The 15,747-nt window shown below is 37.2% G+C and overlaps 1 protein-coding gene across 1 annotated transcript in view; it reads left to right on the top strand.

Moving 5' to 3' along the window:
• The window catches only part of KCNH5 (potassium voltage-gated channel subfamily H member 5), a 351,733-nt gene that overhangs the window by 51,466 nt on the left and 284,520 nt on the right, over positions 1-15,747 (top strand). The window contains exons 5-6 of the mRNA XM_030811835.1: positions 8,926-9,041; positions 14,878-15,270. Of these exons, the coding sequence (XP_030667695.1) occupies positions 8,926-9,041; positions 14,878-15,270 (509 nt within the window). The remainder of the gene's footprint in view (positions 1-8,925; positions 9,042-14,877; positions 15,271-15,747) is intronic.

Raw genomic sequence — 15,747 nt, 5'->3', positions numbered from 1 at the left:
GGATGAGATGACATGATAACACCATGATATCAAAATAATTTGGGTGTAGATCATTGAACTTGGATGGAGTAGACTTGCTGTTGATTCAGTTTTGGGCACCAGAGTTACTTAACCTGAGCCTGTTCAGGACTCTTATGGGAATATTTTATCCTCCTTGTCTTACATTTATCTATTTTTTTTCCCAACCAAAAATTGGGAATATGGTGCAGGCATGATTCTAGGTTCTGGAGATACAAAGTCTCTTCTGTCACATTCTAGTGGGGGAGGCAAACAAGTAAATATATAGTGGAAGCTTTCTTTTGATTGCTCCCGTTGTCTCAGTAAAAACAGGAATCCCAGTTATCAACTGAGAGTAGAGATGGCAAAGGGTGTGAGAAGAGTGGAGTGTGTCAGAACTGGTTATCTAAGAGAGTGGAATAGTGAGCGGACAAGAGAAACAGCAGGATTTCTGAGCCGCACAAAGGTCCATTTCAGGCTAGTAGTCGTAAATTTCACTAGTTATCTATGAGCATAATACTGTGTTTTAATCCACTCATATTTAGTCAAAGAGGTATAGATGCAGAAGTAAGTGAAAAGTTATGTTTATCCAATGTTGAAATTTGGTCAAATGAATAAGAGAAGACTCAGGGACTTCAAATATCTGGGAGTTGAGGATGTTTACAAGGGTGTTTGCAAAATTTTGAAGAAATACTTCATTGATAAAAATTCTGCCAGCATACAAGAAATAGTGTTTTAACATTCAGAACAGACAAGTGAATCTACACACTGGCAAAATTAGAATGTAATCCCAGAGCAAGGACTTTTTACCTTCTTAACATGAAAACGGGCCAGGTGATTGGAACAAGGGTCCAAGTCCTCTGAGGATTTGCCAAAATTGACCAGAATTAACATTAATCTCCTACTTGTATCAATATTTTTACCAAGAAACTTAGACATATGATTGAAAGACTTAAATAAATGGACTCATTCTGAATTTTATTTCTGAATCATATCTGGGAAAATAACTACAACATGTGATGGCAGCCAACTAATTTGAACGTATCTCTTCCTTGTAATCGATCTATGATTACCAAACTTTGATTCTCAATTGATGTTTGGTCTTTAAACTGACTGGCACTGGGTAATGTCAACAATACCTTTGAATTATACCATGATGGATGGTTGCAAAACCCATCGAAAGGGAAGGAAGCCAGTGTTGATGGAGTAGTTAATATATGCCAAGAACTTTGTATTCATTATTGGTCATTTCTATAATTCTGAAAATTAGTATCGTTGTCTCCATTTTACTGTTGAAGATTCTGGCGCTCAGCGTCTGACTGATTTCAAATCCCACGTTCTCTCTATTGCACCCATGCTGCCCCGTGCTTCTCAGTGGAGACTTATTGTTGAGGTTTAACTACCTCAATCCCCTGCTTTCTTTTTTCCCCACAAAAACAAAGCACAGGTTGAGAATACTTTCATTCGGACAGAATTATGCTGCTTTGAACCAAATAAACTAACTGATAATAATTTAAGGGGGCAAAGTGTTCCTGTTATTTTTTGTTCCTGATATTGAGGTCTTGATATTGTTGTTCAGGTAATCAGTCAGTGGTACCCAATACATTATAATAATACAAAGAGGAAAATTACAGCCAAGAAATCCATTCTGTTGATTATCGTATGTGTTCTAAAAGAGATGGCCTAAATCTCTGCCCATTTATACTGTACAGTATTTTCAAACAGACTCCAAAACTGCCAAGATAATTACAGTGTGAAATATCTTGTGCCAAATAGTTATGGCATCTTCTTGCCAATAATTGAGACGAAAAAAATCCCATAGAATAAAAAATAACAGCCAAAATAGCAAGCTTCTCCTTGTGGAAGCCAATGGTTTTCTTTAGAGAGGAAACAACAGATGAAATATGAGTAATTATACTATGTAGTCTCTTTGGCCAAGAGTATAATTGTTTACCTAAGCTTTTTTCTTATAGATTAGAATCTTGTGTTGCAGTCTAGTAGATTGATTTAACTGCCTCTGTGACTTCTTTTTATTTTTAAGATTAGGCCGTCCATGACAAAGAGGTTAATTGCAACTCAATAGAGCTAAACTAATGTTTTATTAAGAAGGAGTTGGCATCCTGAGCTTTTAGGAGAACAAATGTTCTCATAATGCCATGAACAATTTACAGAGCAAGTATTAGGCTCTTCATATTCAGCTGTCTGTTTGCATTACCCTCTATCGACCACATCTAAGTAACATCAGCAAACTTTGCTGAATAATCAGTCACACCAGTTAGATCTCTGTAAAGGTGAGATCAGTAAATGTATCACTGGGAAAAGTTAGAACTGCTGATACGTCTTTTTTCTCTGACCTAGACAGTATGGCAGCTCAACTTTTTCAAAGTTTATACAGTACAAGTTGGTGAGACATCAAATGAACTAATATAGCTAATAATAGGTAATTCCAGTTGTGTTCAAGAACACAAAGGGATTGGTATAAGACATTGTTAGTGATAGCAAAAATTTAGAATCTACTTCAATGTACATGATTGAAACATATGTGTGATCAGGAAGGAGCAAATGATCAATTCTCTGAGGTGATAGAGGTGCAGGTAAGAACCAGGTGCCATAGTGGTTTAGTCTGGAGGTGGATGGGAGAGAAGGGCAACTGAAGGCTGTCACGTTTCTATGACCACTTTGCCCAAAGCAATCTACAGACTCAATGCCATTCTTATCAAAATACCAATGTCATTTTTTACAGAATTAGAAAAACAATTCTAAAATTCATATGGAACTAAAAAAGACCCCAAATAGCCAAAGTAGTCTTAAGCAAAAAGAATAAAGCTGAAGACATCACATTACCTGACTTCAAGTTATATTACAAAGCTATATTAACCCAAACAGCACAGTACTGGTATAAGAAATAGACATATTGATTAATGGAACAGAATAGATAATCCAGAAATAAAGCCACGTATTTACAGCCAGCTGATCTTTGAAAAAGCCAGTAAGAACATATATTGGGGAAAGGAGACCTTTTTCAATAATTGATGCTGGGATAATTGGATTGCCATATGCAGAAGAACGAAACAGGACCCCCTATCTCTTGTCATATACAAAAATCAACTCAACATGGATTAGCTTAAACATAAGACTTGAAGCTATAAAAATACTAGGAGAAAATCTAGGAAAAACTCTTTTGGACATTGGTCTAGGCAAAGAATTCATGACAAAGACCTCAAAAGCTGAGGCAACAAAAATAAAAACAGACAAGTGGAACTTAATTAAACTAAAAGCTTCTATACAGCAAAAGAAAGAACCAACAGAGTGAACAGATGACCTGAAGAATGGAAGAAAGTATTTGCAAACTATTTATTCAACAGAGGACTAATATCTAGAATTTATAAGGCACCCAATTCAACAACAACAAAATAACTCCATTAAAAAGTGGGCAAAGGACATGAATAGATATTTTTCAAAAGAATACATACAAATGGCCAACAGTATATGAAAAAATACTTGACATCACTAATCATCAGAGAAATGCAAATTAAAACTGCAATGAGATATCATCTCACAACAATCAGAATGGCCATTAAAAAGACAAAAAATAACAGATGTTGGTAAGGATGTGGAGAAAAGGGAACTCTTGTACACTGTTGGTGGGAATGTAGGTTAGTACAACCTCAATGGAAAACAATATGGAGATTTCTCAAACAACTAAAAATAGAACTAGCATTTGATCTGGCAATCCTGCTACTGGATATGTACCAAAAGAAAATAAATCTTTACACCAAAAAGATACCTGCACTCGTATGTTTATTGCAGCACTATTCACAATTGCAAAGATAGAATCAATCTAATTGTCCATCAGTGGATGACTGGATAAAGAACATGTGGCATATATACACAATGGGATGCTACTCAGCCATAAAAAAGAATGAAATCATGTCTTTTGCAGCAACATGGATGGAATTGGAATCCATTATCTTAAGTGAACCAACCCAGACACAGAAAGACAAATATCAAATATTCTCACTCATAAGTGGGTGTTAAAAAAAACGTGTACACATGGATGTAGAGAGTGGAATGATAGACATTGGAGACATGGGAGGGTGAAGGCATGGGAGAGAGTGGATGATGAGAAATTCTTAATGAGTACAATATATGTTATTCAGGCCACAGTTACCCTAAAAGCCCTGACCATTATACAATTGATACATGTAAAGAAATTGCACTTGTACCTCATAACTTTATATAAATTAAAAAGAAGACTATTATGTTTCTTATGGCTCCTGCTTTTTTCAATAACGTTTTTGGCAGGGGTTTGTGCTGACAGTAAGGAGAGAAGGACAGCATAGGTATTGTGAGAAAAATGCTAACTCTTTGGAACTGGAACTGCAAGAAGGCCCTAATCAGAGACAAATAAAAAGATTACCGAGTAGCTCAGAAAGCTCATCTTTGAATGCTCCCATTGATTTTAATGTGGACCAAAACATTCCTTTGCTTTGCATTGATTCTCCATGTTCTAGGGCATTTTGATAGCAAAACTCGTAAATGATTACTCAATTTTACAACTGCCTTTGGCTTTGATTTATCTAGGAAGAAAGAATCCTTTCCAAGTCTTTTCTCCTAAATTTCTCTCTTCTGGTACGTCTGAATCAGTTCAACATTTGCCACTACTTTTTTTTTTTTCTTTTTTTCTGCCGGCAGTTCCCCAGTTCTCTTTCTGAAAGCAGATTATAATCCTTAACACTTCCAGAATTCCTTCTCTAACCTTCCCTACCATGCCTTTCCTACCTTCTTCAACCAAAAGACTTCTTTCATATAAGCTATGCTAATACCTAAGAACTCAATGTATTTTCTTCTTTAAATTTTAAATATTTACATATAATGCAGATTCTATACCCCTATTTAACTTATTTCCTCGTTAATCATCATTAATTCATTCACTAAACAAAACTATTCAGTAAAACATTCCACAAAAACAGATCTAGTGCCCACTATGTGTTAGTCAACCAAGGTAATATGGTCTGGCTCTGTGTCCCCACCCAAATCTCATCTTGAATTGTAATATGAATTGTAATCCCCACACTGGGGGAGGGACCTCATGGGAGGTGATTAGATCATGGGAGTGGTCCCCCCATGCTGTTCTCATTATAGTGAGTAAATTCTCTGAGATCTGATGGTTTTATAAGGGGATTTTCCCCGCTTGGCTCGGCACTTCTCCTTCCTGCCGCCGTGTGAGAAGGATGTGTTTGCTTACCCTTCTGCCATGATTGTATGTTTCCCAAGGCCTCTCCAGCCATGTGGAACTGTGAGTCAATTAAACCTCTTTCCTTCATATGTTGCCCAGTCTCAGGCAGTTCTTTATAGCAGCATGAGAACGGACTAATACTCAAGGATAGAAAATATAAGATCTGGCACCTAAAAGTCGCACGATGCAGTCACTTCCCTTTTCTTCTATGTTCAAGGGTAGTCTTACTCAGAATATGCTGATTTAAAACATTTTTAGAATGAGGGGTTAATATTACCTTTCTCTTTCATTTTCTTTCTGTTTTTTAAATCAATGATAGTCCTATTTTTATTCATGGAGAAAAATGCATGTGTTTTATTTTTACTGTTTAAAAATGATTTTTTTCTTCAAGAAAGTAAAATAAGGTAAAGAGATGAAATATTCCTTGATCACACTGACTTCATGTGTAAAATAAGGTACACACATACACAGACATTTGAACAAGTTTTTTTTCTATTAGGAATAACTGCTTCCTCAAGAAACACAGTTGTAGTCTGTGCTCATGATGCTTCAAATGGAAAACCAGAGGATGACAATAAGCTTTCATTGTCATATTTCTCCTTCCTCACATTTATTTTCATGTATGATACTGTGAAATCAGAGAAAACATGCCATTTGATGGTTTGTATTCATTTATGGATCATTTAATTTATTCCTAAATGTCTCCTTTTTTTTTTCCAAAATATTTTCTGGATAAACCTTTTTTTCACATAGGGAACGAAAGTGGGCTTTTCTTTTAATCCAACTGAGTTATACCAAGTGCTGTAATTTTACCTGTTTTAGAAATCTGAGCCTTCAGTAGGTAAAAGATTGACTTGGAATTTTCTAGAAATAGTCAAGGCAATTATAACATTCTATTGATGTAAGGTGCACAGATTATCACCAGGTAAAATTATAATATATCTATGACTAATATAGTTACTGTCATCCAAAGACACCCTCACCACTTTTACCAAACAAAGCAAAACCAAACCAAAAACCAATGATAATAAAACAAAATGAGATTTATTTTATATCTGATTTTTAAAGTTACAAATACAATTGATTTATTTTATGGTGTATTTTATGCCAGGCCCTGTTTCAAGTGCTAAGAATGGAGGGATAAACAAGAGTTTAGCAAGAGTGACTATTATATCAATCAACAATTGCATCAATGTTGTTAGTGCCAGGTGAGGTATGCATCCCATGATGTGTGTGTACAGAGGAAGGCACCTCTCACTTGTGGGTGGATCAAAGAAGCATCAAGGTAATGCTTTAACTGAGTCTGCAGTTACCAGTAAGTGTTAGCCAGACAGATGGGGGAGGGAAAAGACATTCCAGGAAGGCAGAATGATTGTAACGTGTGAAAATATGGAAACACAGAACAGCGTAGGGTGTGCAAAGAATTCCTAGTAGATTTAATTTTAGTTTTGAATTTATTCTTTATTTGATTTGCTCTTGATTTTAATAAGGCTGGGATGCAGAGCATGTGTGAGAAAGTGGCAAGAGACAGAGGCAGAGCAAATCACTGGGATCAGAAAATAAATGACCTGTATACCAAGGATATACAGTGTTATCCTGGAGGCCTTCAGGTTTCTGTTAAAGGGTAATAGGGTAAAAGGCATGTGTTTTAGAAAGAACTTTGCAAGCAATGAGGATGTGGTTTTGGAATGCTGCCTAACTCAGGTGAAAGATGGTATGTTGTCTGACATAGTAGGGGTGCAGAGAGGAGATTCAATTTGAGAGATATTTATTGATGTTATAATCTATAAGGCTGGGAAATAAGTGTGTGTGTATGTGTGTGTGTGTGTGTGTATGTGTTTGTGTGTAGGTAATAGTGAAAAGAGGATGGCGAATTTCATGTTTCTCATCTGGGCATTAGAAATATCTTGGGGCCATTCGACAAGATCAGGAATGCATGAATGAGACAGAGTGGGTGATGAAGGGGGAAGATGGTGTCAGTTTTGGACATGTTGAGTGTTGTCAGATGCCTATAGAATACCGTAGTAAGAAAAGTCCAGCGGCTAGCTAGACACATAGGTCTGGCACTCAAAAGAAAAGTCTCAATTTGTCATAGAGATTGCATGTTGGTTTTTCATTAATGTTGAGTTTTTAGAGAGTTGATGTCATATCTAATACCTTTTTTTGTTTCCACAGCCCATTGTACAGGGTAAGCCTTAGGGTTGCATACAATTCCCAAATCCTAACTTTTTTTTGTTCTAATTACTAGGATGGGGTCTATTAATGTAGAAGAAATAAAGACTTTCCATCAATTGATGCCAGTTTATTTCTTTTCCAATCCAGTTATTGAATACACAGACCTGAATTGGTGGGGCAATACAAAGCTTAAATGAAATCAGAATCAGCCTGAAGAATAGTAGTAAAGAATGATGTCACCTGCATTTTATGGTTTGACAGATATTAGGCGGGTGTATTTCCAGAATTTCTTCCTTAATTTTTTTTTGTCATATCATCTGAAATTTCATCATTGCCATCATTCCTTTAGAACATCAGGAGTTTTTCAGTTTTAAGGAGTTGCCTGATAAATGACCTTATGAAGGGTAATTGTGTACAAGTTATCAGATAGTGTTAATAAGATTTTTTAATGAATCGGAGCTTTTGAGATATGTAGAGAAAGGATAATTGAGACAGGATGAGAGTATGGCTGGTTATGTTCTATTTGTTCACTTCTTATTGACATTTCCTTGAGATTAATGATTTTATTACTGGCAATTTGAGGCCCCAGAAGAAAATTCTTTCCCATTAAATTGCATTTCTTTCCCCCAAAAGTCACTGCTCTTTCAGAAGACATTATTAACAATTCTAGATATTCCAAAAATAAATTTAGCTATCACTGCAGTTGTTAATAACAGATAAATAACATTTTGCTATGTTACAAGGAAGATGGAAGTGTGTGAAATGAACCACAAAAAGTAAGATTTGTTGAAATTCAGTTTTATTCTCTTATATCTGCACACAAACACATTGAAGGACTGTTTTTATTAGGGTAAGACTAGCTGCTATAACAAATAAATCCCCAACTTTCAGTGGCTTAGTACAATAGAAGCACATTTCTTGCTCATATAACAGTCCAAGGCAAAGGATCCTGGCTGGCATATGGCATTTTCCCACACAATTATTCAGCAGCTTTGCTATCCCCTTGGGCCTTGTCATTTGCATCCTTCCACCTGGTAGAAAGAAAGAGAAATTATGGAGAAGTCACAGTTGCTTCTTAAATCATGACATGGAAGTGACACACATTACTTCTGTCTACATTCCATTGGTGAGAACCAGGGACATAGGTCATACTAAGATGCAAGAAATTCTGGGAAATATGTTGCTGATGGGACAGCTATTTCGCAGTAAGAAAGCTATACAATGCAAGGAGGAGCACAGAATTTTGTGGACAGCTAATTGCCTTGGCTACAGGGACTATGTCACAGATATGGGCAAAACACAAAAGTCACACATAAAAATTGCTCATTATTTTATGGCCACACTTCAAATAAATGAGCACGTCTATACAGAAGGAAAGAAAATACTTTTGTTTGATACTTTGCATTCATTTTGTATGTTATGTGGTTGCTGAGATCTTTTTAATGCTAGCAAGAATGTTGGATTCCTTATTCATTGTGTATGAAAAACTGAGACTTTCTTTCCTTATTTTTAAGGTTGGACGAAATTTGCCCGATTGACACGGGCTTTGACAAATAGCCGAAGTGTTTTGCAGCAGCTCACACCAATGAATAAAACAGAGGTGGTCCACAAACATTCAAGACTAGCTGAAGTAAGTATGAGACGAAATTTGCTTCCCAAGATGGTGGTGTTGGTACATTTTTCTTCCCCAAAATGATTTAATATAGATATTTCTGGCTATGATCTTATAAATGCTTAGCTGATAATTTATGTTTCCCTTGTAGAAATATAGAAATCCCAAATATTTCTATTTATTCTCTCCAACTTTTGAAATGGGAATGTAGCTAATGACATCCCAGGTCATGTCTGTAGAGTGTAAGGTTTTCTTTGAGCATATCAGATAGGGAGTTCTTTCATTACTTCATGCATATATGCAGCAAACACATATTCAGGGTATGCTCTGTGCTTGGCACTCTGCAAAGGATGTAAAGATAAATAAGAAATGGGCCCTGTCATCAAGGAGTTAAATATCCAACAGAGGAAACTGATCATAAGATGTGAAAAGATGCAATGACAGGGTGCCGTGGGAGCTCGTGCAGAATTTGCCCAAATGTGGGGTCCTAGGGAAGGCTGTGTGAGTGAAATGATACCTGGGCTGAGTGAATTCTGAAGGGAAAATGTGAGAGTTAGTCAGGTAAAGAAGGGATGTAGTTTATTCCTACCAGGGAGACCAGCATGTACAAGGGCTCAGAGATGAGGTAGTATGATGACGTTGAGTATGACTTTAGTGTAGTTGAATTCGGTTGGGGAAGGAGAAGGTGGGGTGGCATATAGTGAAATGGTGGTGGTTGGTGTCTCATGTGCCAGGAAAATGACCTTTGTGCCTCAGAAAAACCTCTCAAAGGGAGGTGGGTCCTAATTGGTTTCTTTTGTAATTTCATGTTTTTATTGTGTTAATTCAAAAACTTTATTCTAAGAAGAGGTCCATAGTTTTTACCAGATTGCCATAGGGATCCCAGGCACAAAATGATTAAAAACTCCTGCTTGAACTAGTGGCTCTGTGGAGAATGGGGAGGTAGGGAAACCAGTGAGGAAGTCCTAGCAGTAAGTAAGTTAGCATGCCACGGTTGTCAGCAGGGTAGTGGTAGCAGAAGTGGGTGGATTGCAGACACATTAAGATTAGAGTAAACACATTTGTTAATACATTAGAATAGTGTGTGAAACAAGGGGTTGAGTCCAGGACAATTCTATGTTTTTGATTTAGACGACAGGGTAGATAGTACTGTTGGTTAATAAACTGACGAATGTAAGAGGAAGGAAAGAAGATTTGAGGACAGTGATCGTGAGTTCAGTTTGGGGCATACAAAGTTTGAAGAGCCCGATAGGAAGTCCTAGTGGAGATGCCTGAACGGCAGGGAGATTTATGGGTCTGGCACTCTGGAAGGATATTTGAGTTTGAGTTGTAGGCTTCAGTGTCACCCTCACAGTTACAGCTGTTCAAGTCTTGTGACTAGACGATGTTACCCTGAGACTAAGGAGAAAAAAAATGAGGCGAGAACTCTGAGGCAGCTAATAGCTTTATTGTTCACATGTCTTCTATAACCATAATTTGTATTACTGGTATGAAAGATGCCAAAAAGCTCATTAAGCTACCAAAACTATGCTGAGCACTACGTTTGCACTCACAAAATATTCTCAGGTAACTTTTACCAAAAAAGAGAAAGATAAAATCCATATGCTTATCAGTTTTCTCTGCTGCAGAAAAGTGAGTCGAAGCACTTCAGAGTAATTTTCTTAACTTGTAAATATTGAATCCGGTTTGGAGGGGATTAGGAAGTAAAGTATGTTCCCTGAATTTAGAAGACCATGGAGTTTTTCTTAGACCATGGCTAACAAAAAGACTTAGGTTTTCTGTTTTAAATAGCACTGTTAGCTTGGGTAAAGATGAATCCTTTGATGTGCAGACATGTTTCTGAAGACCAAAATAAGACATTAATATAACTAAATATTAACTAGTAATAATAATCACAGTATTTAAAAGATAATTTGCAATTAGTACAAGATTTAAAGCAGACAATGAGATAACAACTTTCTTTTGCAAAAATGCTTAGATTTTGGAGCTAGTTTCTCTTCTGCCTAAAGTTGCCTGTTTCTTTCTACAAATTAAGCTGAAATGTAGGAGGTTGTTTCTGTGATTGTTAATTTTTATAGTCATGATTCCTTTGGGGTCTTAACCACACTTTTATTCAGGATTTTTCTTTTGTCGGTTACACAACAGAGCGAGAACAAGTGGAAGGGGGCCATGGAGAAGAAAATCTTCTCCCTTAGCACCCAGAATCACTCAGTATTGTTTTTTCTCTATGTCAAGGGAAAAGAAAGAAACTTTCCCCTTGACATTTTCTCATTTTTGTTTTTGAGAAACTTATTCCTATTTCATCCCATCTGTTTTTTTTCTTTGCTCTGTGATTAGTGTTAGTTTCTTTACCAGTCATCCCTTATTCATAAACCTGGTTCTGATATAAAACTGCTTTCTGTCAGGTCTTAGGGTCGATTTCAGAGAGCATACAGAAATAACAAGATTGTTGATAGACATTTAGTCAGAATACCTGCAGCGCATGCTCTTAGATCTCCAAAGATAGACATAAAAGAAATACCAAATAAGTACAACAATATTGTTTTTCCAGTGGTACTCAAAACTCTTGTAATTTGCTCAATGCAAGTATTTGGTTTAGTTATGGAATTTTAGTTGCTTTTACTTTTTCAAAGACAGATAAATCTGATCTCAATTCTACCCAATCCCCCAAATTTGGAGCTGATCCCCAGTTACAAAGATTCCAGTCTCCATAAAGGTAGTTAATTAATTTTCCGCATGCACTGACACCCTGCTGATTGCCTTTAGCTTGTTCACTTTTATGTTGGGTAGAGATAAATATATACACCCCGCCACATCAGTCAGTGGGCCTGACTTTGTTGGAGTCAATGCTCTCAGATCTTCAGAGAGGAAGAATGTGTCTGTATTGGTACAAAAATACATCAAAAACTGTGATTTCATCCTCCCTCCTCCAAAGGCTTATTGCTTATAAAAGCACAAATGAAATAACAATGAAAATGAAGAGTCTGTTACTCACTGTTTTATGAAAGAGCCCAGGGACAGAGTGAAGATTAGTGGTGCTTTGCATATGAAAAAGATGAAGCTTATTTTTTGTGCACTGTTTTTTGTCGTTGCCATTTTCCTCTTCTTCCTCCTCCTTGTCCTTCTCTACCCTTTCCTCCTCCTTTTTGTCCTCATCTTGCATTTTTTTGGAGGGCTTTACATATGCAAATCACTGTCTAGAGAATTGGGTCCTGAATGTCTAAAGAAATGTAAGACAGAGATCTTACCTTGGGCTGTACATTGTAATCACCTGGGAAGGTTTTGAAAATACAGATTCTCTGAGAACCCAAACAAGACCAATTTAATCATTCTCCGGGGTGGAGTCTAGGTATAAGTATACTGTATTCTTTTAAAACTTCCCCAGATGATTCTAATGTATAGCCAGGTTTAAGACTTTCTGACTTCAGGGTGATGCCATTCCATCTTTAGAGGAGACCTGCATTAATCCGGGCCACTGAGCAGGGCTTACATCTGTCAGCACAGTAGGCACAGTGTCCAGGGCCCCACAACACTTTTACGGGCCTGCGAGATGTTTCAATTTCTATTAACAGCAGAAGAAAACAGGGTAATTTTAGGTAAAAACAAAAATTGAATGTGTGATATTAATGTATCTATCTTTGTAGGAATGCTGTTATAATACACACACACACACACACACACACACACACACACACACACACACACACATATGTATATATACATACACACTTTTTTTTTTTTTTTGAGACTGAGTCTCGCTCTGTCGCCCAGACTGGAGTGCAGTGAGTGGTGCGATCTCAGCTCACTGGAACCTCTGCCTCCCAGGTTCCAGTGATTCTCCTGCCTCAGCCTCCAGAGTAAGTGGGACTGCAGGCATGTGCCAACAAACCTGGCTAATTTTTGTATTTTTAGCAGAATGGGATTTCACCATGAAGGAGTCCAGGAAGGCACAAAGGCTTAAGGTCCACGAAGGTGGTAATGCACCCTGGCACTGAGTTTGTTCTGATTTCCCAAGTTTGATTTATTTGTGGTTAAACATAGACTGTGTATATATCGATGGTAAACTACTAACATTGAATATGAAGGCAATTTTCATGTTTAACACAATGAAATTGGAATTGACAGGCCAGTGGTTGAAAGGCAAAAGAAAAGACATGATTATGTACAGTTGTGTATCTATAATACTTCACCCCAACATGAATCTGAACTCCTGGTAGGATGATTTGCTGTTAAGTAATTTAAGACATCATGGGAAAAACATAACTGAGGTACTGATAATGGCAAATACATAAAATGTCTTTACAAGTGTTCTTACAAACACCAATATAAAAATAACGATTATAACATACAATTAAAGAGACCACCAATGATGTTTTCCATATCAAAAATAGTAACAATGGATATTATATTCTTAGTTTTCAGATATGTAAGTTCTGTATATGAGAGGAACTTTAGGATTCTCTCCCAAGCTTCCAAAGATGCTAGTATATTTGTTTGGTTTTGTGGCATATATTATAACTCAGAGTTACATGCTAACAAGTATTTTTATTTTTATCCATTCTTACATCTAAATATTTAATGCATTTATGATTTTATGATTTGGAGTTTTTGATTCTTACCTCCTGAGTCCCGTTAGTCCTAGAGACACTGAATAACTGAATACATACAATGGGCAAATCTGTTGAAAATATTTAAAAATTTCCATTTACCAAACTCTTTAACACATACATTGTCTTTGGCTTCATTGATGGCACAGGGCAGAAGTTTTTGATTTACCCTTCAACTGTCTGTTTTTTTTTGAGACGGAGTCTCGCTCTGTCGCCAGGCTGGAGTGCAGTGGCGCAATCTCGGCTCACTGCAACCTCTGCTTCCTGCATTCAAGTAATTCTCCTGTCTCTGCTTCCTGAGTAGTTGGGATTATAGGCACGCACCACCACGCCAATCTGTTTGTATTTTTAGTAGAGACGGCATTTCACCATGTTGGCCAGGATGGTGTCGATCTCCTGACCTTGTGATCTCGCCTCAACTGTTTTTTAGAATTCCCAGGTTCCAGGTTCCAGAAGGCAATGCTATGTCCTGTGTTGGTTACCTTTGCCCAGGGATACACAAACCTCTACTCTCGCTCTGTCATCTGCTTTTTATCTTTGTTCTACTGTAATTAGACCTAATTAGTGTAATTCAAGGTTCATATAACCATACGCTGAAATTTTTCCATTTGAATTGGTATACAGAAACAAACTTGAGTATTTAATATTTTTTTTCCCTAAAGGAAATTTGCACTTGGGCAAGAAACACAATATTCTTTAAGTCCAGATCTAAGGGAGAAAGGGAAAAAGCAGGCGATACCCTTTACAACCCTTTACACTGCTGTGCCACCCATCAGGGCCCTTGCTGAGTATCACTCAACAACAGCATCACCAACAGTGGGATGCCAGGGTCCAGCAAGGCCATCAGAATCAAAGTTATGCTTCCTGAGGTGCTAAATGTGTATGAAGAATAGATAATGGTATGTCACCCAAATAACTCTGGACAGTCCATGAGAGCCATGTGACTCTAGGCAGGCTTGCAGAGTGAGTGTGCAGGAGGCACTTGTGGAAGTGGACATCCAGCAGTGTTGTGGATCAATGTTGGCTACTGCATCAGAGCAGGCCAGATAGAACAGCAGAAAGATCAGCTTTGGTAGAGCAATTGGACTTGGAGTGACTTCCTCTGAACAAATTTTAGAACAACTCAGAAGAGGGAGGCAAGACTATGGAGCATGACTGGCTGTGGTTTGACTGCCAGTAGATTTGAATTCATCACTGACTGTGCAGAGATAACCTAGTCATATATAAACACATTTTCTCTCTTTTAGGTTCTTCAGCTGGGATCAGATATCCTTCCTCAGTATAAACAAGAAGCGCCAAAGACGCCACCACACATTATTTTACATTATTGTGCTTTTAAAACTACTTGGGATTGGGTGATTTTAATTCTTACCTTCTACACCGCCATTATGGTTCCTTATAATGTTTCCTTCAAAACAAAGCAAAACAACATAGCCTGGCTGGTACTGGATAGTGTGGTGGACGTTATTTTTCTGGTTGACATCGTTTTAAATTTTCACACGACTTTCGTGGGTCCCGGTGGAGAGGTCATTTCTGACCCTAAGCTCATAAGGATGAACTATCTGAAAACTTGGTTTGTGATCGATCTGCTGTCTTGTTTACCTTATGACATCATCAATGCCTTTGAAAATGTGGATGAGGTAAGTTTTTTGTTTTGGTTTTCTGAGTACTGTGGGTCATATGTTTTGAAAACATCAGGATAAATGGTTTCCACAGATAATCCAAACCTCTTTTTAGCCACCACTTTCAACTTTCTTGAAAACCTTGCCAAAAGTTATTATATTTGATTACCTTAAATTAGTTTTCATCTGTTTCTTCTCTTTGATATCTGGTTGAAAGTACTGATTACTGGGAATTGGAGTTTGTGGATGGAAGAAGTAAGTGGAGGAGAAGAAAAGCGGCAGCATTTGAAGTGAACTACAGTATACAAACTACATAATTGATTAAAAGAAGATATTAGGTTGGTGCAAAAGTAATTGTGGTTTTCACAATTACTTTTAATGGCAAAAACCACATTTACTTTTATAACAACCTAATAAATAGATGTATTTTCTTTGAAAAGCTGCAGCATTCGAAAACTATTCATTCACAGATCTTTTGACTCCTCCTCTCAAGAC

This window comes from Nomascus leucogenys, chromosome 1a, assembly GCF_006542625.1.
Source record: "Nomascus leucogenys isolate Asia chromosome 1a, Asia_NLE_v1, whole genome shotgun sequence".
Lineage (NCBI taxonomy): Eukaryota > Metazoa > Chordata > Mammalia > Primates > Hylobatidae > Nomascus > Nomascus leucogenys.
The sequence above is the reverse complement of the archived record's forward strand: the minus strand, read 5'-3'. Positions and strand labels throughout refer to the sequence as shown.